Raw genomic sequence first — 26241 nt, 5'->3', positions numbered from 1 at the left:
AACAGCTTTCTCAGCCAGTTGCAGCCTAACAAAACTGTGGCACTTCTAGGGAAGATTATTTATAAATAAATAAATGATAAATGGGTTATACTTGTATAGCGCTTTTCTACCTTCAAGGTACTCAAAGCGCTTTGACAGTATTTCCACATTTACCCATTCACACACACATTCACACACTGATGGCGGGAGCTGCCATGCAAGGCGCTAACCAGCAGCCATCAGAGGCAAAGGGTGAAGTGTCTTGCCCAAGGACACAACGGACGTGACTAGGAAGGTAGAAGGTGGGGATTGAACCCCAGTAACCAGCAACACTCCGATTGCACAGCCACTCTACCAACTTCGTATTTCTCTGGTTGTTGCGTTCAACTGCTACATCAACAACTTCTATAAAAAGGACAGGCTCTGTTGTGTAGGGCCTTAGTTTCAACGTGTCTTTTGGAGAGGTAAACAGCCTCTGAAACCAGGAATAAACTAATACCTGTGTCTACTTTAATCTAAAACGCTAGACTTCCCAACAGAGTAGTCTTCAGTCACATAGAAAACATGTACTATATCTTTATCAGCTTCACAGTCACTAATAGGAATTAAACGATGACCAATATAAATGATAGATTGCGGTTAGTATTTTTAATCATCATAAAACCATGATTGATTACCACACTTTGATCAACTCATGTTGATACTGCTCATTTCCCGGAGAATCAGCCAGCATGCTAATCGCTAGATAGCTTAATTGCCAGCATAAATACAAGACACATTAACGTCTTTCCCCTACTACACACTTGTATAAATGTATTGCTGTCCGAGCCACAAAGCCATTTACTTGTGTAAATAAACCTAAAAGCTGTGCTCTGTTTTTACAGAGTGATAAATCCATACACGTAGATACCTACAACGGACCGGAAGTGAAGCGCTACTACCCCCTTTTGCCTTTGTCATCAAGAAACACAAACATTAACAGATTAAAAAAGATCAACATATTCTAACCTTTATATGCATGCTGTAAGTATATATTCTGGATGTAATGATGTGAACGTCTGATATCATGGTCATGGTGACCAAAATGATCATGGTTATCATTAATATCAAGGTATTGTTGAATGCGCTCAAAAAGTACAAATACACACACTGAAATATTTTAACCAAGTTTTATTAAAAGTATGAACTAAAATAAATAGACACAAAATCTACTTTCTTGGCAGAATAAACATTAAATATTGTTCTGGCTTCCTAAAGGGGAACTGCCCTTTTTTGGAATTTTGCCTATTGTTCACATTCATTATGAAAGACATGACGACAAATGATTTAAAAGAAAAATAAATTCTAACTCATAAATAAACGTAAATACAGCAAAAGTAATGGGAGCACCAATATTCCGACCATAAAACCCAATAAAAAAACATCCAAGAACCGGCAAAAATACTCGATTTACATTTCATGACTTGAATATTATTATATAAGCCTGCCTTCCCTTACAGTCTGTCTTGCTTCGTAATTTGTTTCCTTACAACAGATGACGACTTTTGTTCCTGCTCTGAACCCTTCTAGCTCCCACGCTAAAGGCTCTGTTTAGTATTTACCTTCTAGCTCCCAGGCTAGCTCCTTTTGTTTCTTCCTTAAGTGCTATGAGCACGGTTTTGTTTGTTCAGTATTACTTATTTCTTAAATAAATAATTTCTTGCCTGCAAGCTTTGTCCGAAGCCCGATCTGCATTCCTGGGAGAACGAAGATCTTCGCATCACTATGCGACCCGGTCGTCACAGTTGTAACACTTTCACAGCCAATTTAAACCCGGTGAGAACAGTACGAAAAGATGCTTCGCTTCTTTGAGAGTATTATGAATCATTCTTCATCTAAATCGGAATATATGAACATCCAAGCAGTCGGCATCCCAATGACAGAAGACATTGCACAGTAAATTATGTTTTATTATGTGTGTTGGCTCTCATACAGTCTACATACATAGAGCACAAAGTGCTTGATACTACAGTCAAACTAGCCGTCTACAAACAAAACATGAAACATGGGCTAATATTTAGCAGATAATTTGGTTGGGAAAATAAGCGTAGTAGTTCATATGATTGTTTTTATTTATCAGTCAGTACAGATTGTTTTCCTATCCAGGATTTCACCTACATCATGGCACGCTGCCACAGCAACATTTTTTAAAAATGAGGGTTTTTTACGTGTATATAAAAATATTTTTACATCATACATTGTATGATTGGATATGTATAGTCTGTTATCTAAGCACCATTGACCATGATTAGTTTGAAAAACATCTCTAGTGTCCTAAAAATATTTGGAAAAACCTGCATCTGAATCGCCTGTCAGAATAAGCACAAGAGCTGGTTGCGCACCTGAAAAAACTAAGTTGGCACTCGGCAAATGTAAGGAGGGAAAAATAGTTTAACAGAAAGGTATTTGAAGTTAATTAATGCATTTCTTCAGCAAGCCTGTAAAAACTACCCTAATCTTGACATTACTATTGACAGGAACGTCTAACTTTACGCCGTGTGCGTCTTTGACTCTCCGTTGAGACATCTGTTTGTGGAGTTTTCATGTTCTCCCTGTGCGTTCTTGGGTTTTTTATGGGTACTCCGGCTTTCTCACACGTTCATAAAAAATGAATGTTAGGTTAATTTGGTGTTAATTCCCTTGCGGGAGAATGTAACGCCCCCCTGCTCCCGGTATAATTTGTCTATAAAATTGTTGTAAGTACACTTCTGCATAACATTGTATTCTTAGTAACATTTAAGAAAACAAAAAACAAAACAAAGAATAACTTTATTAACATTTGCTTTTTCATCTGCAACAGAAAATACTTTAACTGAATCAATTTGCCTTAAGTAAAACAAAAATGTAATCCTTATTCAAACTAAAAATGTGGACCGACGTGACCCATTTGATACCAGGGATGCAACGATATCAAAATCTCACAGTACGATATCGTCATGGTATTAAGGCCATTGTACAATATATTGTGGTACTGTCAAAAAAAAAAAACGCTTGGGGAAAATGCCATACTGTGTAAAATGAAGTGGCAGGAATGTTAAGGATAAACACACTGTACAAACATAATGCTCAAATGTTCTACTTATATTTATTACACCAAAAAACATATTTTTAAGTGCAAGGAATAGTGCAAGAACATAAAGTGTTTCAAGTAACTTTAGTTGAGTGTTTTTAAACTGACAATGTGTCGTACAATGTCGAATTTTTAACTTAATGAGAAGCATTGTCCTCTGCAATGGACATTTTTGTATTAGTTTGGAGAATGCTGATTCTCAGGAGGTGAACTGACAACTTAACTTTTGAATGTAAATACTTCACAAATTAAAGTTTGGCCTCATTGGCTTCTTGATTTCACATCATCATTGATTTTCCGGGTCACGGTTCACTAAGTGACCTATTACTTGCATTCCTGGTTGTAGACGTTGTTCTATTTATTTTTTTGCATGTTTGCGCTCCCACATGAGGATTTACGTCAAAAACAAATAATTGCTTGTCTGCTCATTAATCGAACAGACAAGAGACTCTAACATTATGTTTTCTCCTGTATCGTTTTTGTGTTCATCCTAAACCAATATGTGTCACTGTCTATACTTCTGATTTAAACTTCCCAGGTAATCCACTCTGTTTACTCATGGGAGATGTTGTTTTAACCTACAAAACAAAAATGTATTAAACAATTTGTGCTGATTTTTTTTTCATCTAAATGAGGATGTCAGGATTAATGCCTACAATGAGCACGTTTTGTAGTGCAGAGCTTTTCGAAGCAGGGTTGGAATTATGATACTGATAAAGTATGTTTCCCGGGTCACACACGCTACTAATACATCTCCTCATCATCAACAAAGTATGTCCAGATGGCTCAGTGTGTATGAACTCCATGTTTGTTTTCCACCACTACCGCTAATGTTTAAATACAGCAATTAGTCGGGTCTGTATGCTGTATAATCAAAATTCATCAGACCTGTTCATTGCAGTCTTTGTTTTTATCTTTTATTTAGTGCTTTCTTCATTGTCTTTTCCTCTGGTAATATTCTTACTCCAGTCGCAATGCTTTGTTAGCTGTTTCAGTGTACTTTTAACATTGCAGATAGCCGGCACTGTTGCCCAGAAGCACCCATGCACAAGGGAAAAATATCCATGCCAATTCAAAAGGCATCCTTCCAAGAATAACCATCACAGCAAAGTGCGAGAACGCTTTATCTCTTCACCAGGTTTGTGGTATATTCACTTATAAATTGCAATAGTCAGCTATACTTTGTGCATGTACGGTAAACCTTGACCTAAACTGAAAATATAAGCATTGACACATGTAAGTAATCAATACACAACAGAAGGTTCTTAAGGCTGAGTATGTTATATTTTGACAGCATTTACCTGTTTGTTTGGGTGAGAACTGTCATAGCCAAGGACCAGGTTGGGTATTGTGCTGTGAAGCAACATGTCTGTTGGTTTGAATGGGAGGGAGAACCCTTGCACACTTTTGCAGAAATCAAAGGTGCTCCACAGGTAATTATTGATGGAGTCTGTGAAGAGGTACTGCAATAGAAGAAAAACAGACATTTTAGCCAAAATTAGAATGCAATGTCTATAAAAAAAAAACTAAGAAAATGTTAGAAAAGGGGCAGCACTGTGGCCTAGCAGAATAAAGTCTCACAGTCTTGAGACCTCGATTTGAACGTGGGTTGGAGCATGTCTGTTTTGTGGATTTTGCATGATTCTCCCATTCTTGCATATCATACATGTTTGGCTAATAGTAGATTAGAAAGGCCGGATGCATGTCAGACAAAAGGTTTATGTTCAGACGGGACAAAGAATGAGCTATCGAGACATTATTGACAATACGGAGTAGAGAACTAAGTTCACAGTGTATGTCAAATCCAATGTTTTCTGCTCATAAGTGACCTGTGTCTGGTTTTTTTTATGTCAACATGTACAGTATATTGTCAATTTTTAAAAATCAGACCCAGGCCTCTTTCGGATGTAGATATAATACAGGTATGTATCCACTACAAACCTTCAGGTCACGTTTATCGAATTTATACATCATCGAAAAAGTGGCAAATGTCACAATTCTTTAAAATTCACACGCTCCTTGTGCAGACTAAGGACCTGATTTAGAGATCCTAACACCGCACAGTAAACAGCGTTTGCAAACCATAAAATAGCGTGTACAATTAGTGGGCGTGTTGCGTGTGATTTACTAACACTGCGTGTGCAATTGTAAAGTGGAGCAGACCGCCTTATTTAAATTAGGTTTTTGCGTGTACTATACAGCAGTGGTCAACAACCGATTGGTACCGGGCCGCACAAGAAATTTAAAAAAATAATAATAATAATTATTATTATTATTATTATATATTTTTTTTAAATTAAATCAACATAACACAATATATACATAATATATCAATATAGATCAATACAGTCTGCAGGGATACAGTCCGTAAGCACACATGATTGTATTCCCCCCCCCCCCCCCCCCAATTTTCAAGCGTTGACCGGTCCGCAGCTACAAAAAGGTTGGGGACCACTGCTTTAGGGGACATTACCTCAGAGAAACTTTCATTTACTGCACATTCATTATTCGTTTTATTATGCTTTCAAAATACATACTATAACTATACTCTATATAACTATAGACGGAGGTGTTTTTACAATGCGTTCAAGGACCGCTGAACAGAGTAGAATACCACATTGCCCGCCATAAACATTAAATATTAATAGATTTTATTTGTTATGCACTTTTAATTTAGATACATTTTAAAAGATCTACAATACAAATTAATATTTAAAACAATAAAAAAAGCTTAGCAAATAAAACCGATAAAATACTAAAGACTAAAACACTATCACTGAAGCATAAGAAACACAAAATATGCAATTTAATTCAAAAGATTTTAGTGTGTGTATAATAACTTTTTGAGCCCATTCAACAGTACCGCGATAATAATGATAACCATTATAATTTTGGTCTCGATAACCATGATATGAAGTTTTACTATTGTGACATCCCTACTTTCCAAATTGTCATGTAAATCGCTAAGTCTATGTGTGTTAATCCAATCTTTGATAATGATAATAGTAATAGTAATAATAACAGTGGATTAGATTTGTGTTGCACTTTTGTGGACACTCAACGTGCTTTACAGTGAGAACTGGGAAGCCATCTTTTATTCGCTCCACGACCTACTCAGTGGCCTAATGGTTAGAGTGTCCGCCCTGAGATCGGTAGGACGTGAGTTCAAACCCTGGCCGAGTCATATCAAAGACTATAAAAATGGGACCCATTACCTCCCTGCTTGGCACTCAGCATCAAGGGTTGGAATTCGGGGTTAAAACACCAAAAATGATTCCTGGGCACGGCCACCGCTGCTGCCCACTGCTCCCCTCACCTCCCAGGGGGTGAACAAGGGGACAAATTTCACCACACCTAGTGTGTGTGTGACAATCATTGGTACTTTAACTTTAACTTAAACATTGATTCAAGCATTCGGCAAATAGCACCTTATTTTTTTTCTTGTTTTAACTCAACTGTTTTAACAAAAAATGTTTATTATTTTAGTAGTGTTTATTGTAATATTCACTTCATTCAGTATTGCTTTTTTATTGTCTTATGTGCTCTGCGCAGCAGTTTGGTCAACTTAGGTTGTTTTAATGTGCTGTATAAATTAAGTTTGACTTGACTTGATTGCTAAATTTGTAGTCACAGCTGCACTGGGGTTGACTGACGGAAACGTGGCTGCCAATTTGCACCTATGGCCTCTCCGACCACCACCCAACATTCATTCACTTTCATACACTATTATGAATGTCACTGGGTGTCTTGCCCAAGGACACAACGGCAGTGACTTGGATTGCGGATCGACTTTAAAAAGTGGAACACAGTTTATGAAGGCATTTACATGCGTTTTAAAAAGCTGGTTTCAAGTAAATTCAAGCAATAATTCATTGTGTGTGTGCATGTAAACGTACTGAAGATGAGGCTTTCACAACTAATAACTGTAAGCATGGTGGTGGTTGCATCATGCTCTGGGGCTGATTTGTGGTACTGATACACATTACAAAGTCGATGGAATCATTAAGAAGGACTACTTTAAATTCTTGAACTCCACCTCAAACCTTTGTTTGTACTCTTCTCTAACCAATCAGTGTCTGTCCAGTGTCCACAATTAAAGGCCTACTGAAACCCACTACTACCGACCACGCAGTCTGATAGTTTATATATCAATGATGAAATCTTAACATTGCAACACATGTCAATACGGCCGGGTTAACTTATAAAGTGCAATTTTAAATTTCCCGCCACACTTCCGCTTGAAAACGTTTCGGTATGATGACGTATGCGCGTGACGTAGCCAGTTTAACAGAGGTATGGCTTCCCCATTGAAGCCAATACGAAATAGCTCTGTTTTCATCTCATTATTCCACAGTATTCTGGACATTCATTGCATTATGGAGAAAGAAGCTGAGCAAGCAAAGAAGAAAGTTGTCGGTGCGAAGCGGATATTTTGCGAGGGAAGTCAGCAACACAACACAGCCGGTGTTTGTTTACATTCCCGAAAGATGCAGTCAAGATCGAAGAACTCGGACAACAGAGACTCTAACCAGGAGGACTTTGATTTGGATACACAGACGCGATACCATGAGTACGTAGCTGTGCTTCCAAACATTTGATCGCTTGCTATAACTAGCTCGAGCTAGGAGCTAGGAGCTAGCATAACAAACACCTAGGTGTTTGTTATGCGGGATTAATTTGTGGCATATTAAATATAAGCCTGGTTGTGTTGTGGCTAATAGAGTATATATATATATATATGTCTTGTGTTTATTTACTGTTGTAGTCATTCCCAGCTGAATATCCGGTCCCACCCGCGCACTTCCAAACATTTGATCGCTTGCCCGTACGTGCGTGTCACGTACGTAACTTTGGTTAAATATATAAGCTTTATGAACCTTGGGTTAGGTGAACGGTCCTTTGGGCTGAGTGAGTGTGTGTGTTGTGCAGGTGTTTGAATTGTATTGGCGGGTTATATATACGGGATCCTGTCCATATTACCCGCTCGAGCTATAACTAGCTCGAGCTAATAGCTAGGAGCTAGCATAACAAACACCTAGGTGTTTTTATGCAGGATTTATTTGTGGCATATTAAATATAAGCCTGGTTGTGTTGTGGCTAATAGAGTATATATATGTCTTGTGTTTATTCACTGTTGTAGTCATTCCCAGCTGAATATCAGGTCACCCCCGGCTCTCACAGCATCTTCCCTATCTGAATCGCTTCCACTCCCCACTAGTCCTTCACTTGCATTTTCCTCATCCACAAATCTTTCGTCCTCGCTCAAATTAATGGGGGAATCGTCGCTTTCTCTGTCCGAATCTCTCTCACTTCTGGCGACCATCATTGTAAACAATAGGGAACTTTGTGGATATGTTCAATTGACTACGTCACGCTACTTCCGGTAGGGGCAAGCCTTTTTTTTATCAGATACCAAAAGTTGCGATCTTTATCGTCGTTGTTTTATACTAAATCCTTTCAGCAAAAATATGGCAATATCGCGAAATGATCAAGTATGACACATAGAATAGATCTGCTATCCCAGTTTAAATTAAAAAAAATCATTTCAGTAGGCCTTTAAAGTACAAATAGCCACTTTACAGCTAAGAGCTTAAAACCTACAAAAAAAAATCTGTTTTCACTACTGTGTGCATAGCTGTGTCAATGACAAATTGTCCTCTTCTGTAGAGTGAGGTTTGTGAACATTCTGCCAACAAGATTATACGCTCTTACCCTCTTGTTGTCTGCGGGGCTGTGGTAAAATTGAGAGATGCTCTGAGCGCTACCATCCTTTGCCTTGGCCTCAGACAGCTGGAATTTCCCTGAGACAAGTGTGAAGGTGAACCCATAGTTGTAGGACATGTAAACCTGGATGCAAAATGGACAAAAGCATATGATTAGCACAATGATTGGCACAAATGAATGACAATTCAAGGGCCATTGACTCCCCAATGCCAATATGCGCTGCCCCTTTGTCCTCCCAACACTATGACTACTAATATATAATGTACACAGAAAATACTTTCAACAATCAAGATTCACAGCTGGACAAGCATTTCGGTTTTATAGAAACATCTAAAATGTTTTCTTAAAGGGGAACTGCCTTTTTATGGAACTTTGCCAATCCCTATGTAAGACAAACACACATATATTTTTATTTTTTTATGCATTGTAAATCGTAAATAAACGTCAGCAAGTCAGCTATCCATCCATTCATTTTCTATCGTTTGTCCCTTTCGGGGTCACTGGGGGTGCTGGAGCCTATCCCAACTGCACTCCGGCGGAAGGCGGGTTACAACCTGGACAAGTTGCCACCTCATTGCAGGGCCAACACAGATAGACAGACACTCACATTCCCACACTAGGGCCAATTTAGCATTGCCAATCAGTCTATCCGGAGGGAACCCATACAGTCATGCAAACATGCAAACTCCACACAGAAAGACCCCGGGCACAGTAGTGATCGAACCCAAGACCTTCGTATTGCGATGCAAACGCACTAAACCCTGTGCCAACGTGCTGCCCCAAGTCAGCTATCAATGGAGTCAATTGGAGCTCCTCTACTTTGTCCACAAAGCATGCTAAATAACTTTCCAAAAATCGTTAACCATACTCCCTTTACATCTTGTGACCTAAATATCAATCAAGTAGTAGCGATATTGTTATTATAAGCGCTAAAGCAGACTATTCTATTTTTAGCGGCGCATTGATCACAGAGAGCTAACTAACTTAGGCAGCTATATTACCGGTGTCCAGCTGCTGCTTCGCCTCTGAGTTGATAAAAGTTAATTCTGGATTGTAAATCATGCCTCTCACCTGGGTAGTAGAAGGCTGTAGCCATAAACCAAGACGTGGTCAACTTTGACATCCAATTTAGACCCGGAGATGGCGAGAAAGACACGAAAAGACGCTCGTTTGCAACAACTTTTTAAAAATTGTTCGCAAGAATTATTATTAAAGGGGAACTGCACTTTTTTTTGGAATTGTGCCTCTCGTTCACAATCCTTATGTAAGACAAGAACAGAAAGTTTGTTTTTTTGCATTCTAATGTGTAATATTTGGCTCTTTCTAGGTACCGAGCAATGTAGCTAATGGGAGCAATTCATTCTGCCTCTAAATCACATTCAAATTAGGGTTGCAACAACTAATCGATTAAATCGATTAAAATCGATTATACAAATTGTTGCCGATTAATTTAGTCATCGATTCGTTGGATTTATGCTGTGCGCATGCGCAGAGGTTACTTTTTTTTTTTTTTTTTTAAATAAACCATTATTTATAAACTGCAACATTTACAAACAGCTGAGAAACAATCAAAATAAGTATTGTGCCAGTATGCTGTTTTTTTCAATAAAATACTGGAAAGGATAGAAATGTAGTTTGTCTCTTTTATCCGATTACTAATCGATTATTCATAGTAATAATCGACAGGTTAATCGATTATCAAATTATTTGTTAGTTGCAGCTCTAATTCAAATGCATCCATAAACTGCCAACAATACTTCATTTATGTTCCGTAACCTGTATAATAACCAAGCTGCAGCGATATTGTTATTGTAAGAGCGAACACTGAATAACTATTTTTCTACCATAGTAACACATCGTCTTGCGACGGCATGCTATGGTGTTAGCCGTAAGTTAGCTAGGGAAAGAGGTAAGTTAGCTACTGAGTGAACAGCAGAATGGCTTTAGAGTTTGTAATGCACAATACAATGTGATAGGACACCAATCTGTACTGACTGAAAAACATGAACAATCACATTACAGTGTCTGGAAAGTATTAGCCCACATTTCATGTTTTGTTCGTACAGAGTGAGCTCGACAGTGTATGTAGTTGTACTAACAATAGCATGGTGTGCTGCATGTATCATGATCAATATTATAGTCACTCACTCGATGGAGAGTTCTGCGTTTGGTCAAGCTGGCCGTGGACATTTTTTCCGGTTTAGTTTGGGTAATCACTTCATTTATGTCAGCATAACTTGGTTCCAAGTTCCACATTTACAGCATCAAGACACGCCGACCTCACTCTCTCGGTTCCCGTTTGCTCCCACGTACCCTCCCTTCATGCTCACTTCTAAAGGCAGTAGTTTATCCTCTGTATATTAAGGTTAAAAAAGGTAAGGTTGTGAATCCTAATTTTTCCAAAAATAGTCGTCTATGATGTCTGTTACCAAGTCTGCTATGATTAGAACACACTCGCGTTTGTTTCTGGAAGTAGGAACACACATTTGTGCATTGCTATAAGAACATAAATAGTAAATCTAGTACTATTGAACATATTACATATTGTTATAAATGTGTCTGTTACTACGTTATATATATATTTTCAGAGTGTCTATAAAACATATTACATATTGTTATGAAGGTGTCTGTTACTACATGATATATTTATTTGCACAGTGTATATCAAACGTTGATGGAGGGACTTTGAGTTTTTTTAGAGAGCTTTAAAGGCCTACTGAAACCCACTACTATCGACCACGCAGTCTGATAGTTTATATATCAATGATGAAATCTTAACATTGCAACACATGCCAATACGGCCGGGTTAGATTAGTAAAGTGCAATTTTAAATTTCCCACGAAATATTCTGCTGAAAACGTCTCGGTATGATGACGTTTGCGTGTGACGTCACGGATTGTGCGGACATATTGGGACACCATTGTGGCCAGCTATTAAGTCGTCTGTTTTCATCGCAAAATTCCACAGTATTCTTGACATCTGTGTTGGTGAATCATTTGCAATTTGTTTAATGAACAATGAAGACAGCAAAGAAGAAAGCTGTAGGGGGGATCGGTGTATTAGCGGCTGGCTACAACAACACAACCAGGAGGACTTTGAGTTGGATAGCAGACGCGCTACCGTGAGTACAGCTTTGGCTTCCAAACATTTGATCGCTTGCCCGTACGTGCGTGCCGCTATGTGCATGTCACATACGTAACTTTGGGGAAATATATGTGCTGTATGAACTTTGCGGAAGTGAACGGTACTTTGGGCTGTGGGATTGTGTTTGTTGTGCGGGTGTTTGATTTGTATTGGTGGGTTATATGGACGGGAGGGGGGAGGTGTTTGTTATGCGGATTAATTTGTGGCATATTAAATATAAGCCTGGTTGTGTTGTGGCTAATAGAGTATATATATGTCTTGTGTTTATTTACTGTTTTAGTCATCCCCAGCTGAATATCAGGTCCCACCCGCCTCTCACAGCATCTTCCCTATCTGAATCGCTTCCACTGCCCTCTAATCCTTCACTCTCACTTTCCTCATCCACAAATCTTTCATCCTCGCTCAAATTAATGGGGTAATCGTCGCTTTCTCGGTCCGAATAGCTCTCGCTGCTGCTGGCCATGATTGTAAACAATGTGGGGATGTGAGGAGCTCCACAACCTGTGACGTCACACTACTTCTGGTACAGGCAAGGCTTTTTTATCAGCGACCAAAAGTTGCGAACTTTATCGTCGATGTTCTCTACTAAATCCTTTCAGAAAAAATATGGCAATATCGTGAAATGATCAAGTATGACACATAGAATGGACCTGCTATCCCCGTTTCAGTAGGCCTTTAAAGGCTACAATTGTGTCTCCCATTTGTCACATCTTGCAAGCGTCTTTTAATCATCTTCAAATTCCTTAAAAAAAAAGACATGTGTGTTCTTATCTCTCATAATGATTGTGAATGATAGGCAAAGTTCCAAAAAAGTGCAGTTGCCCTTTAATTATTTATCTAAAGGAAAAGATCTGAACTTCCTATCAGTCGGCATCAAAGTGAGAGCAGACATTGTACTAGGGTAGTACGGTATACCGGTACTAATAAAGTACTGCGGTACTAATGAATTAAATATTATACTATACTGTCTTTGAAAAATACCTGTACTTTTTTTTCCATCCACATGCTGCCGTGCGGCGGTGACGTACAGAGCCGAGGCGCATGATGTTGAGTGTGTCAGCACGCGCACACAGAGCTGAGAGCGCATACAAGAACAATCGGCTTGGAGAGGAAGAATGGGAAAAAACGGCAATTCTACTGGTTAATAAAGAGGTTGCGTGAAGCGCAATATGGAGGTATTTGGGCTTCAAAACTATCCATAAAGATGATGCTTTAAACAGGTAAGCGCCGCACTGCAGCGCTGCTTTAACACATGCCTCGCCAAAGGTGGCATGATTTAAGTATTACTATCTTTGCTTCAAACTTAACTAAACAATTAAATAACAAACAGTCAGATCGACAGGTAATAAAGTTAACTCGCTCCCCTGTATTGCACATACAGTTACAAGGACGTGCACAGCTAGTTGGCTTGAAGCCAAATATTAGCAGAGTCAAAACTGCCACATAGCATAAACTAATGCAAGTGAAATTACTGCATTTTGTAACAAATTCCTACAATTAGTGGTTTAACTTTGACAATGTGTGTTTTACTTGCTACATGTCCTATCTCTGTACATTTAGCCATAGTATTGTTTTTAGTATTTACTAATGATTGTATTTCTCTTAAAGCCAGACCAAGAATGGCAACCATAAAGGATGAAGCATTTAATACAATGTCAATAAAGCTTTCCATTTTATTCTAACCTAATCCTAGATTCTGGAAAGGCTATATGTAATATACAGTATACACTTGTAAATTGTTCTTTAAATGCAATAAGAAAAGTAGTCGTGAGTTCAATCCCGGGTACCTCATCGCAGGGCCAACACAGATAGACAGACAACATTCACACTCACATTCACACACTAGGGCCATTTTAGTGTTGCCAATCAACCTATCCCCAGGTGCATGTCTTTGGAGGTGGGAGGAAGCCGGAGTACCCGGAGGGAACAGGCTCCAGCGCCCCCCGCGACCCCGAAGGGAATAAGCGGTAGAAAATGGATGGATGGATGGAAGAAAAGCCCAATGTGTTTAATGCCTTTTAATTTTTATTTAAACCTTCTAAAATTGTTCTTCGGTACCGGTACCAAAATTGTGGTATAGGGACAACCCTACATTGTACAGTAGTAGTACAAACACTTACTACACAAGTAGTAAGTGTTTGTTTTATTATATTTGTAGTTTTTATATCTTGTTCAGCACTTAGCAATACTACTGCATGATGCTTACCCCGGATTTCCACCGAATGTGGAATGGTCGCAGAATGGCACATGTGCGCCAGCGGACCTTTTCCGTTTTTATTCAAGTCAATGTGTCAATTTCAACCGCCCACGGAACGACACTGACATATTGTTTCCGTTCCGCATTCCAGCACTAATTATACAAAGACCTTCTATTTTTTCCGGACGCCACAACAAATCCGTTTATTTTTGGTAAAATATGCCAGTGTTGGAAAAACACAAAATAAAGTAAAGTTAAAAGTTAAAGTACCACTGATAGTCACACACACACTAGGTGTGGTGAAATTACCCTCTGCATTTGACCCATCCCATTGTTCCACACCCTGGGAGGTGAGGGGAGCAGTGAGCAGCAGCGGTAGCCGTGCTCGGGAATAATTTTGGTTATTTAACCCCCAATTCCAACCCTTGATGCTGAGTGACAAGCAGGTAAGTAATGGGTCCCATTTTCATAGTCTTTGGTATGACTCGGCTAGGGTTTGAACTCACGACCTACCGATCTCAGGGCAGACACTCTAACCACAAGGCCACTGAGCAGCAGTATCCGGTTTACTTTCAAAATAAAATACTGTGTTTTCAAGGCGGATCGTATTTTACACTTTGAAAGGTCCTAATGGGCGGTGACGAACATAATGTCCACTTCCAGAGGTTTTCAGTTAATTTTATCTTGTTGACACAAATGGATGAGGACTAGGGATGTCCAATAATGGCTTTTTGCCGATATCCGATATTCCGATATTGTCCAACTCTTAATTACCGATACTGATACCAACCGATGCCGATATCAACCGATACCGATATATACAGTCGTGGAATTAACACATTATTATTCCTAATTTGGACAACCAGGTATGGTGAAGATAAGGTCCTTTTTTTTCAAATTAATAAAATAAAATAAGATAAATAAATTAAAAATATTCTCTTGAAGAAAAAAGAAAGTAAACCAATATAAAAACAGTTACATAGAAACTAGTAATTAATGAAAATGAGTAAAATTAACTGTTAAAGGTTAGTACTATTAGTGGACCAGCAGCACGCACAATCATGTGTGCTTATCGACTGTACCCCTTGCAGACTGTATTGATATATATTGATATATAATGTAGGAACCAGAATATTAATAACAGAAAGAAACAACCCTTTTGTGTGAATGAGTGTGAATGAGTGTAGATGGGGGAGGGAGGTTTTTTGGGTTGGTGTACTAATTGTAAGTGTATCTTTTGTTTTTTATGTTGATTTAATAAAAAAAAAATTAAAAAAACGATACCGATAATAAAAAACCTGATACCGATAATTTCCGATATTACATTTTAAAGCATTTATCGGCCGATAATATCGGCCTGCCGATATTATCGGACATCTCTAATGAGGACATACCTGTGTCAAATATCAGCTGATACGGGGACCTTTACATTGGGGCGATATAGCTCGGTTGGTAGAGTGGCCGTGCCAGCAACTTGAGAGTTCCAGGTTCGATCCCCGCTTCCGACATCCTAGTCACTGCCGTTGTGTCCTTGGGCAAGACACTTTACCCACCTGCTCCCAGTGCCACCCACACAGGTTTAAATGTAACTTAGATATTGGGTTTCACTATGTAAAAGCGCTTTGAGTGACAAGAGAAAAGCGCTATATAAATATAATTCACTTCACTACATCGTGAATCCCATTATCTACATCTTTAGGTTACATTTAAACCAGTGTGAGTGGCACTGTAGAAATGTGGGTAAAGTGTCTTGCTTTAACACACTCTGGCAGTGACAAGGATAGCCGAAGCGGGAATAGAAACTGGAACCCCCGTGTTGTGGGCACGGCCGCTCTACCAATCGAGCCACACCGCCCAGGGATTGTGAATGATAGGCAAAAATAAAAAGTGTAGTTTCCCTTAAAGCTTTTCCCTCCACCTATGTGCAAATTGCTGTGGCCAAAGAGCATTGACAAATTAAAAGTACAGGGCAGGAGGCATTTTGATATTGTTATTTATTAGATTTTTGTTTAAGACTAAAAAAAATTACATTTAAAACATTGTTATTATTCAAATGAATTGATTAATTCGATAACAAAATAACTTTGATTTATATTCTGTTGTTTTGATTATTCGTTTAATGAGACTAACTAATACAAATAATCAAATCCGGACCTCATTTAGTGCCTGAAGCTTTAAATACCCGGATATAGTTTCTGCTCTTATAGACCTCGGTGTGTGGGTGCCGTGGTCAGTATGGCGGCGAATAGCGCAAAGGTGCTTCTTTTTTTCTTTATTAATGCAGACATGTTAAAAGTGCATTTTCTAAGTTGATGATGTGGATTTATTAGAAAAATGAAGGCTATGGCAAGCAGAAAACATTTGGTTTATTTAAACAATTTTTCCTAAAATAAGCATTAAGGCTATAAAGTGTGTTTTATCCGATTACTCGATCAATCGAACAAACTAATCATAGACTACACGATTACTAAACTAACTAATGATAGCTGCAGCCATATGTGTTATAAGTTAAAAGGATCAGCATTTAAGTATTTCACATTACATTGTGCCGTTTTGCTTTTTTTGTTTGATTTTATTTCTACAATGTGCCATTAGCGGGGGAAAAAAACTGTGGGCTACAAATCGTCCCTGGGCTGCACTTTGGACACCTCTAGTTATGTTGTATAACTCTTTGTCATGTGATGTTAACTAAATGAGAAAACCACAACTGTATTTGTATCTGTTTGTCTGTCGACTATTTTGCTCATTAGATTCCTTCCACCGTATGAACAATGGTAATTTAAAAAGAGATGGGATTGTTAGTAACATTCCCATCAATGAGTCAAGTATTTTAAATTGCAAATGTTGATCCGATATCGAAGTAGAAAGCATGTGCAAAGATGGGCAGTATGCCCTCTGAACAAGTGGTATACAAGCAAAAAAATACGTAAAGAGAAAAAAAATCAACCAATGACCGCCTTTACGGTCCGCATGACAGAGTCAAGCTATGCAGGTATGTTTGAGGGGGCTTCAACACAACAACACATAATCTAGGCTTTAGAAACTCAATTTGAAAATGAAGCCGGCAAAGCCCCTGGGTTGCTAGCTTCAGAGACTACCATCTTAAATATACCTTAGCTGATACTGAACAATGATCAGGGACCTCTCTGATTTACACTGTGGATTTTATATTTAATCTAAGAAAGTAATGATTTTGTTATGAGAAAGCAGTTATTGAAAGCACCCTAAAAGCAACTTTGAAGGTGTCAATTAATTTTTCAAAGCTAGTGAAGTCAACAGCGAGACAACTGGGAAATGGACAACACAACAACACAAAAAAGCACTACTTGAGAGTACCACCTTTTGAGTGTGCACTTGTGAGCGCTGCAAATGAAGGGCTTAAAGTGTGTCATAATAATCACAACATCAGCATAAACCTGACATTCGAGTTTGAACACATGCCGATTATGCTCGAAACCACATGCTGCAATTATACTCATGGTCAACTAACAAAAGAGGGAAGGGAATTGAAGTGCAAGATTCCTACCAGAGAACAGAGTATAAAACATGTTGACTGTGTTAGTTAGGGATGGCTAACACATTTGGTAATATTAGGTAACAAGCGAATTCCGTCAGTAACGAACATTAGCGGTTTTACATCGTGATTTCAACACTTCTAATTTTGGCAAATTAAAAATACAAGAAAGATGCACGTTACAATCAAAAAGTTATGAGTACAATACCCACAGCATAAATACTTTGAAGGGCTCAACAAAAGACAAGATTGGTACATTCCACCCAATGGCAAAGACTACTACCTGACGACAGCAACCGCCACACCTAAGGCCATTTCTACACTAAGTCGTTTAACCCCTTAACCAAATAATTATTTAGCCTAAGCCCCGTTTCAGGCTCACTAAACCAGCGTTTAAGGTCCCGCTCCTCGGACAAATTTGTACACGGGTAAGTCAGCCGTGTAATTCTTGAATCTCCGACACTTAGCTTTGTATGGACTCATTGATCGTTTACAAAGTGAGTTCGGAGAGGAAGTGACGCCAGAAAGACCTCCCCCACACAGGAAGTGACGTCAGAAAGAACACACCACAGCCAGCTTCATAATAAAGCGGTTTTGTAGCTTGGAGCTAACCACTGGGAATATGAAGGCGAGTCATCCAGACATGCCGTGTTTCACCTTCAACATGTACAGACTTTTTGGAAATCACACATGAATACCTGAAGAGAAAGCGATTGCAGCTATTTGGGATACAACACTTCTCAAACGGCAAGAGAACTTTCCAATGTCCGTCCGGGTCAGCTGCGATGCAACATAGCGAAAAACTTTGTCCATCTGTCAAAAGAGAGTCAACGAGAATGCGAGCTCCCGTGGATGTGATAAAAAAGATAGCGTGTGCTTTGTATTACCTGGCCGTCGAGGAAAACGGCGAATGCATTCGGACTGACAAAGCAGACTGTATCAGTTATTGTCCGCCATTTATGTCGCCGACTCAACGTCTCGGTCCAGAGTATATAAAGTCACCAAAAACGAATGGATGATGAAGGTGAAGGCAAAAGAGTGAGGAGTGTCCTGACCAGATATCTAGATCCCTAGATTGATTAATGTTAAATGTTCTTTATCACATTGTTTACATGTCTAATAAAGATTTTATTAATTTATGATGTCTCAGGTGTTCACTGGATTCCAGTTAATTGAAATACCACAACACTGGATATTGTTCAGATAAGTTAAATTCAAGAACTTACACACAGAGCAACACTGGAGATGGCTATGACGTGCGCATTCGCCGCGCATGCGTATTAGGTCGTGTTGCGCCGGCGGACGGAGGGTGGCGGGGGTCTTAAACGGTGGCATTGTTGTGTGTGGACATGGATAAGGTTAGGTGTGATTTACCCTGGATAACCTTATCCGGCTTAGTGCAAACTGAAATACATGGAAACTTGCAAATGACACTCAGAAGTAGGGGTATAATTATTGGACTGCTAATTAGAAAATGTGATATCACACCGATAAATCCAATAACATTAATATCTCTGATAAACGCTAAAAAGAAAAACACTCCAACAAGGCGAGATTACCCATACTGTGCTATAGGTGGTTTGGGGGGTACAGATGCAGCACTTCTACCTCGTAGGAGATTGTAAACCTCCCCAGAGCTCACATTGTAAACAAACAAGGCATCAATCATGTGGGACTCAGGGGAAGAATTTTTGCATTATATTTGCTAAGGCTGCACGATTAATCGACATCGAATTGACATTGAGGTTTTAATTAGTGCGCTAAATATAAAAGGCTAAGGTTTTTTTTTCTCTCTGCTGGCATTTGTCAAGTCAAGTCAAGTCAACTTTATCTATATAGCACATTTTCAACAACTGTTTAGGTTGCACCAAAGTGCTTTACAGGTTAAAAAAGCATGGAGCAAACAAAAAACAAACAAACAAAAAAAAAAAAAAAAAAAAAAAAAAAAAAAAAAAAAAAAAAAAAAAAAAAAAAAAACCAACAACAAAAAAAAAACAACAACTAAGCAAAACAAAAAACAAACAAACAAACAAAAAAATTTGAGTGACAGACATGTTCGCCAATCATAATTGTTGAGACTTGCGTTTGTTTTATCTGTCGCTTTCAAACTGAAAGCAGTGAGCCCTCTTCTCAGTCATCCACAGTCTTTTTTAAATTTGTGAATTACAGAAATTAGTTATTTACCTTCCAATTACAGTTCAATGATCAACAATTATACAGTAATGATAAATAAAACTTTATATATTTTTAAATGATTACTTGCATTATCATTATTATTATGAATTATTATTACATTACATTATAAACACAATTTTTTTTTAATCAATTACTTCTTCAGTTTAAAAGCATGTTGTTGACAAAAGCTCTGAATCTGTCTGCATAAAGCCAAATATTTGTTTAAGTAAATTATTAAATATTTTTGTAATGTGTGGCACCTTGGGACAAGAATATGTTGATTGACAGTTTAAAAGTAACATGTTTTCCTTCACTCGTTATTTTCGCAGTTTTATGTATAAAATATAAAAATTGCAAATCGAATTTCAATCAGGATTTTGGAAAGAAAAATCGCATTAAGGCTTATTCTCAAACTTGTGCAGCTGCTGTATTTAAAACGTACTAAAAGTTTGCTACAGACGACCTGAGGGTTAAGGCTATATGTGATTTTATCATTAACATAATGGCGCTGAACGACCAATGCTTCACTATCGTTGAAGATACTGGCTTTTGTTGGCAAGTAGACCACTTGGAGCTACTTGAAGCAAATTTCTCCATAAGAAATCATGTAAATATGGATTGCAGCCTTGACAAAATTCCATATTTTAGTGAAGGTTTGTACACTTTGAATACAATATAAAGTGTTATACAGTACTGTATATCAAACAAACATATCCAGAGGGTGAAGGATCAACTATCTCTTTATTAACTAGCCAAAACAACAACAAGCTAAACTGTCCTGTATGCGCTGCTCTGTCAGATGTGTACACATATATGCCCCTTTGATGATCAGAAATCACAAAAAAATCCTTAACTCCGCGGAACGAGAGGTAGTGTCTTATCTAGGGCTGGATGATTATGGCAAAATTGATATTGTAATCACGATTAATTACACGATTACCAAAACGCCACTTTAAATATAGTTTTTAAAAAACCTGGATATAAATTAGTATGAATAAACCACAACAACTATAATAATAATAATAGCAATAACACAACATTTAAATAACAATGGCAATATAAAACAATAACATTAATATTTTCCTTTTGAATTGTTTTTAATTCAGTTTTTTATCTATTACACTTATTTTACCACCATAGAGTGTGTGCTTAAGGCAGAAGTCGCCAACTCACCGATCACAACTAACCAGTCGATCTTTAGCCGGTCGATTGCAAAAATATTAGAAACAAAATGATGTATTTATATGACATCAGTGACACCTCCACCCAGGAAGTGACCAAAAGACCCGCAAACAGGCACGCATTTTAACCCCTGAACACGCCCGCACGCTTGACCTCTCTCTCTTCAGCCTCACATCGAGCCGCTCTCGACACCGAGCAAGCACAGCGGCGCACTTGACCAGCTCGTTTCGCAAACGTGCATGGCATGACTTGCACAAAAATCATCGAGTTGCAGTAATGCATCAAGGCTGATCGGAGATTTTCTAGCATCCAACATCAAACAACTCTTCCTGCATAATACGAATGGCATTTTGGGGACACATCATGAGAAAGACGCCCACACTTTCTGGGCAGCAATCAATCTTTCAAGCAATGCAATGCTCTGCTGGAAGTTCTGCTATGTCTTCCACAAACTGTAAGGTTCCGTAGAGGCAAGCGGCCCGTCAGAACGCACCGCTGTCGGGCCGAGGCCCGTCCGTCTGTCACGGAGCCCAATGTCATCATCATCGCTCGACTGCATCAGGAAGCTAACCAGCCAAAATGTCTAGTCCGTGAATATTGCTCCAAAGTACGAGTTTTGTGCTGATTTATATACAAAAGTAAACATTGACTTGTGTAAAGGCAGTAATTTATGATAAAACAAGGCGGCATCAAAAGAAGGACTTCCCCGTTTATTCACTATTTTTTTCACACAGAAAAAACCCGCCAGATGAACTGCGGATTTTACTATTTCCGGCGCTGACCTGATATATGACCATAGGATGAACAAATATAGTACAGACTATACAGTTAGCTTCTACAGCAGGGGTGCTCAAAGGGCGCCACAGGGGCCATCTGTGGTCCGTGACTCCTTTGTCAATGGCCCTAGGCAAATTACAAACACAAAAAAAATACCAAACAAAATTGGGAAAAACAGCAAGAACCACAATGAGAAAAAGTCAATAATAAAACCCTAAGTGTACAGCTCCACTAATGGACATTGGAGTATTACTTTCAAAGGCAAAATTAAAGTATTGCTAGAAACATAATTTTAAATGGGACTTTATTGTATTATATGTATAATACATGTTCCAAAAAGAAAAAAATCATAAAACACCACCAGATTTAGAGATATTACAAGTGAAAGTGATGAAGCTTAGTGTTACGCTCATGACTTAGTGTAACTAAACATTACCCTATAAGATGAAGGCAATTGCATTTTATTGATATTTGAAATGTATTCAATGTTTATAAATGAATATTTAAATATACTAAATGTAAAAAAAGGGAATAAATATTCAAAATAAGATCATTAAATGAAATCTAGTTTGGTTACGCTATCATGAGCGCAACACAAGGTTGTAAAAGTTTCAACTACAATTCTAAATAAGATGTCAAAAGCAAACTGAAATCAAATACACACAGCTTAAACGCCTACTGAAACCCACTACTACCGACCACGCAGTCTGATAGTTTATATATCAATGAAGAAATCTTAACATTGCAACACATGCCAATACGACCGGGTTAACTTATAAAGTGCAATTTTAAATTTCCCGGGAAACTTCCGGTTGAAAATGTCTAGGTATGATGACGTTTGCGCTAAGGCTGCAGCTAACGATTATTTTTCTATCGATTAATCTATAGATTATTTTTTCGATTAATCGGTTAATCTATAGATTATTTTTTCGATTCATCTATAGATTATTTTTCCTTTTACCGATTTTTTTTATTTATTATTATTTAAAATGAAGATGAAAAAATAAAAGTAGGCCAGTTTTTTCAAAAGGCATGGTTTTTATTTACAAAAAAAAAAAGTATGGCCACTCAGTCAACATTGACAACAACATGACAAAATATTCTGTAACAATGTAAACATTTAAAACTTTTAACATTTAACAAAATTAAAAGTAGCTTATTTGCTTTTTAATGTGCAAATATAAAAGTCAACATCCAGTGCAAATCTTAATATTCTGCAATAGTATAAGCATTTCAAAAGTAAAAGTATTGCTTATTTTGCTTTAAAATGTGCAAAAATAAAGATAAACGTCCAATACAAAAAAGTGCAAAACGAAATATTCTGTAACAACAGTGTAAACATTTCAACAAAAGTGAAAGTATTGCTTATTTGCTAAAATGTGCAAAAATAAAGATAAACATCCAATACAAAAAAGTGCCAATCTAAATATTCTGGAGCACTGTAAACATTAAGTATTGCTTTTAAAATGTGCAAAATAAACATCCAGTCCAACACAGTACACAATAACCAATTCTACTCATTCCAGTGAGTGACTAACAGTTGTAATGAAGAAAGGTTAGCATGTCTACTTGCTTTGCTTCTTTTCTTGTTTACAATATTCCCAGCAGCTGAAAATAGGCGCTCAGAAGGGGTCGATGTGGCTGGAACTGAGAGGTAATTAGCCTTCACCTCAAACCAGGACTGCGAGCGAGCTGAGCTGCAGTTTAAGTTTCTAGAAGGTCAACGGGCTCATAGTGATGTTACTAGTAGTTGACTGGGAGGTGTTTATTATCATTTGGGGAGAGTCCGCTGCCTGATGCTCACCTGCTAAACACCTATCTGCTCGACGCTGAAGCGCTGACTACATGCGCTATGAATACGCACTGCTGATTGGCTGATAATGCTTCGTGTGTACCAATCAGATGGTTGTGTGGGTGGGACAATGCTGCGTGTCTACCAATCAGATGGTTGTATGGGTGGGACAATGCTGCGTGCTGAGACCGAGGCAGACAAGCAAAGCAACTTGTTAAGACTTTAGCAGATAAAGTTAGCTTTAGCTTAGAAATTCGTTCGGTACACCCCCGTACCGAACCGAAAGCCCCGTACCGAAACGGTTCAATACAAAACACATACCGTTACACCCCTAGCAGATACAAATGACACATTCATGTATTTGTGTAATGATGACAACGTATGCTAACGCGGACGATTGACTAGTTGATGGTTGATGGTTTTCTTTTCAAATGTTCGTTCATAGCCGTTGTGCTGCTATGATATGCCCTTTACGCTCGACACAGTGTGCATACAACAACATTATTAGGCTGTGTATTGAAATACTCCCACACTTTTGACGACTTTTGGCGTGCGTTTTTCCCCTCGCTCGCACAGTCTGCTTTGCGCTCCGCCATGACGGTAGTGTGACGTAAATATGCGACGCGTCGACGCACAAAAACGGCGTCGACGTATTTACGTAACCGATGACGTCGACTACGTCGACGCGTCGTTTCAGCCTTAGTTTGCGCGTGACGTCAATGGTTGAAGCGGAAGTATTGGGACACATTGTATCCCAATACAAACAGCTCTGTTTTCATCGCAAAATTCCACAGTGTTCTGGACATCTGTGTTGGTGAATCTTTTGCAATTTGTTTAATGAACAATGGAGATTGCAAAGAAGAAAGCTGTATGTGGGATCGGTGTATTAGCGGCTGGCTGCAGCAACACAACCAGGAGGACTTTGAGTTGGATAGCAGACGCGCTATCCGACGCTAGCCGCCAACCGCATCGATGATCGGGTGAAGTCCTTCGTCACGCCCTCGATCGCTGGAACGCAGGTGAGCACGGGTGTTGATGAGCAGATGAGGGCTGGCATAGGTGGATAGCTAATGTTTTTAGCATAGCTCTGTCGAGGTCCCCTAGCTAAGTTAGCTTCAATGGCGTCGTTAGCAACAGCATTGCTAGGCTTCGCCAGGCGGTACAGCATTAACCGTGTGGTTACAGGTCCAGAGTTTGGTAGCATTGTTGATCTTCTGTCTATCCTTCCAGTCAGGGGCTTATTTCTTTTGTTCCTATCTGCATTTACGCACGATGCTATCACGTTAGCTCCGTAGCTAAAGTGCTTCGCCGATGTATTGTCATGGAGATAAAAGTCACTGTGAATGTCCATTTCGCGTTCTCGACTCTCATTTTCAAGAGGATATAGTAGCCGAGGTGGTTTAAAATACAAATCCGTGATCCACAATAGAAAAAGGAGAAAGTGTGGAATCCAATGAGCCCTTGTACCTAAGTTACGGTCAGAGCGAAAAAAGATACGTCCTGCACTGCACTCTAGTCCTTCACTCTCACGTTACTCATCCACAAATCTTTCATCCTCGCTCAAATTAATGGGGTAATCGTCGCTTTCTCGGTCCGAATCGCTCTCGCTGCTGGTGTAAACAATGGGGAAATGTGAGGAGCCCTTCAATCTGCGACGTCACGCTACTTCCGGTACAGGCAAGGCTTTTTTTATCAGCGACCAAAAGTTGCGAACTTTATCGTCAATGTTCTCTACTAAATCCTTTCAGCAAAAATATGGCAATATCGCGAAATATTATTAATCGTGTATTTACATGTTCATGGTTTAATAGTATTATTGTTCTTCTGTCTATCCATCCAGTCAGGGTTTTTTTTATTTAGTTTCTATCTGCATTTGAGACTGATGCTATCGCGTTGGCTACGCAGCTAGGTTAGCTTCTGTTTTTTTAGCTTCGCCAAGCGGAATATTATTAATCGTCTATTTACATGTTCATGGTTTAATAGTATTATTGCTCTTCTGTCTATCCATCCAGTCAGGTTTTTTTTAAATTTAGTTTCTATCTGCATTTGAGACTGGCGCTATCGCATTAGCTACGCAGCTAGGTTAGCTTCTGTTTTTTTAGCTTCGCCAAGCGGAATATTATTAATCTTGTATTTACATGTTCATGGTTTAATAGTATTATTGATCTTCTGTCTATCCATCCAGTCAGGGTTTTTTTTATTTAGTTTCTATCTGTATTTGAGACTGATGCTATCGCGTTGGCTACGCAGCTAGGTTAGCTTCTGTTTTTTTAGCTTCGCCAAGCGGAATATTATTAATCGTGTATTCACATGTTCATGGTTTAATAGTATTATTGGTCTTCTGTCTATCCATCCAGTCAGGTTTTTTTTTTATTTAGTTTCTATCTGCATTTGAGACTGCTGCTATCAAGTTGGCTACGTAGCTAGGTTAGCTTCTATTTTTTTAGCTTCGCAAAGCTGAATTATTAATCGTGTATTTACATGTTCAGTCACTGTGAATGTCCATTTCGCGTTCTCGACTCTCATTTTCAAGAGGATATAGTATCTAAAATGGTTTAAAATACAAATCTGTGATCCACAATAGAAAAAGGAGAGAGTGTGGAATCCAATGAGCCAGCTTGTACCTAAGTTACGGTCAGAGCGAAAAA

The 26241-nt window shown here is 38.6% G+C and overlaps 1 protein-coding gene across 1 annotated transcript in view; it reads right to left on the bottom strand.

The window, feature by feature from the left end:
* The window catches only part of LOC133663427 (sortilin-related receptor-like), a 168681-nt gene that overhangs the window by 100493 nt on the left and 41947 nt on the right, over positions 1-26241 (bottom strand). Inside the window, exons 3-4 of the mRNA XM_062067889.1 lie at positions 8801-8935; positions 4390-4551 (exon numbers count right to left, since the gene is read on the bottom strand). Of these exons, the coding sequence (XP_061923873.1) occupies positions 4390-4551; positions 8801-8935 (297 nt within the window). The remainder of the gene's footprint in view (positions 1-4389; positions 4552-8800; positions 8936-26241) is intronic.

Source organism: Entelurus aequoreus, linkage group LG13 (genome assembly GCF_033978785.1).
Source record: "Entelurus aequoreus isolate RoL-2023_Sb linkage group LG13, RoL_Eaeq_v1.1, whole genome shotgun sequence".
In the NCBI taxonomy this organism is placed as follows: Eukaryota; Metazoa; Chordata; class Actinopteri; order Syngnathiformes; family Syngnathidae; genus Entelurus; species Entelurus aequoreus.
This window is presented reverse-complemented; position numbering and strand designations above follow the sequence as displayed.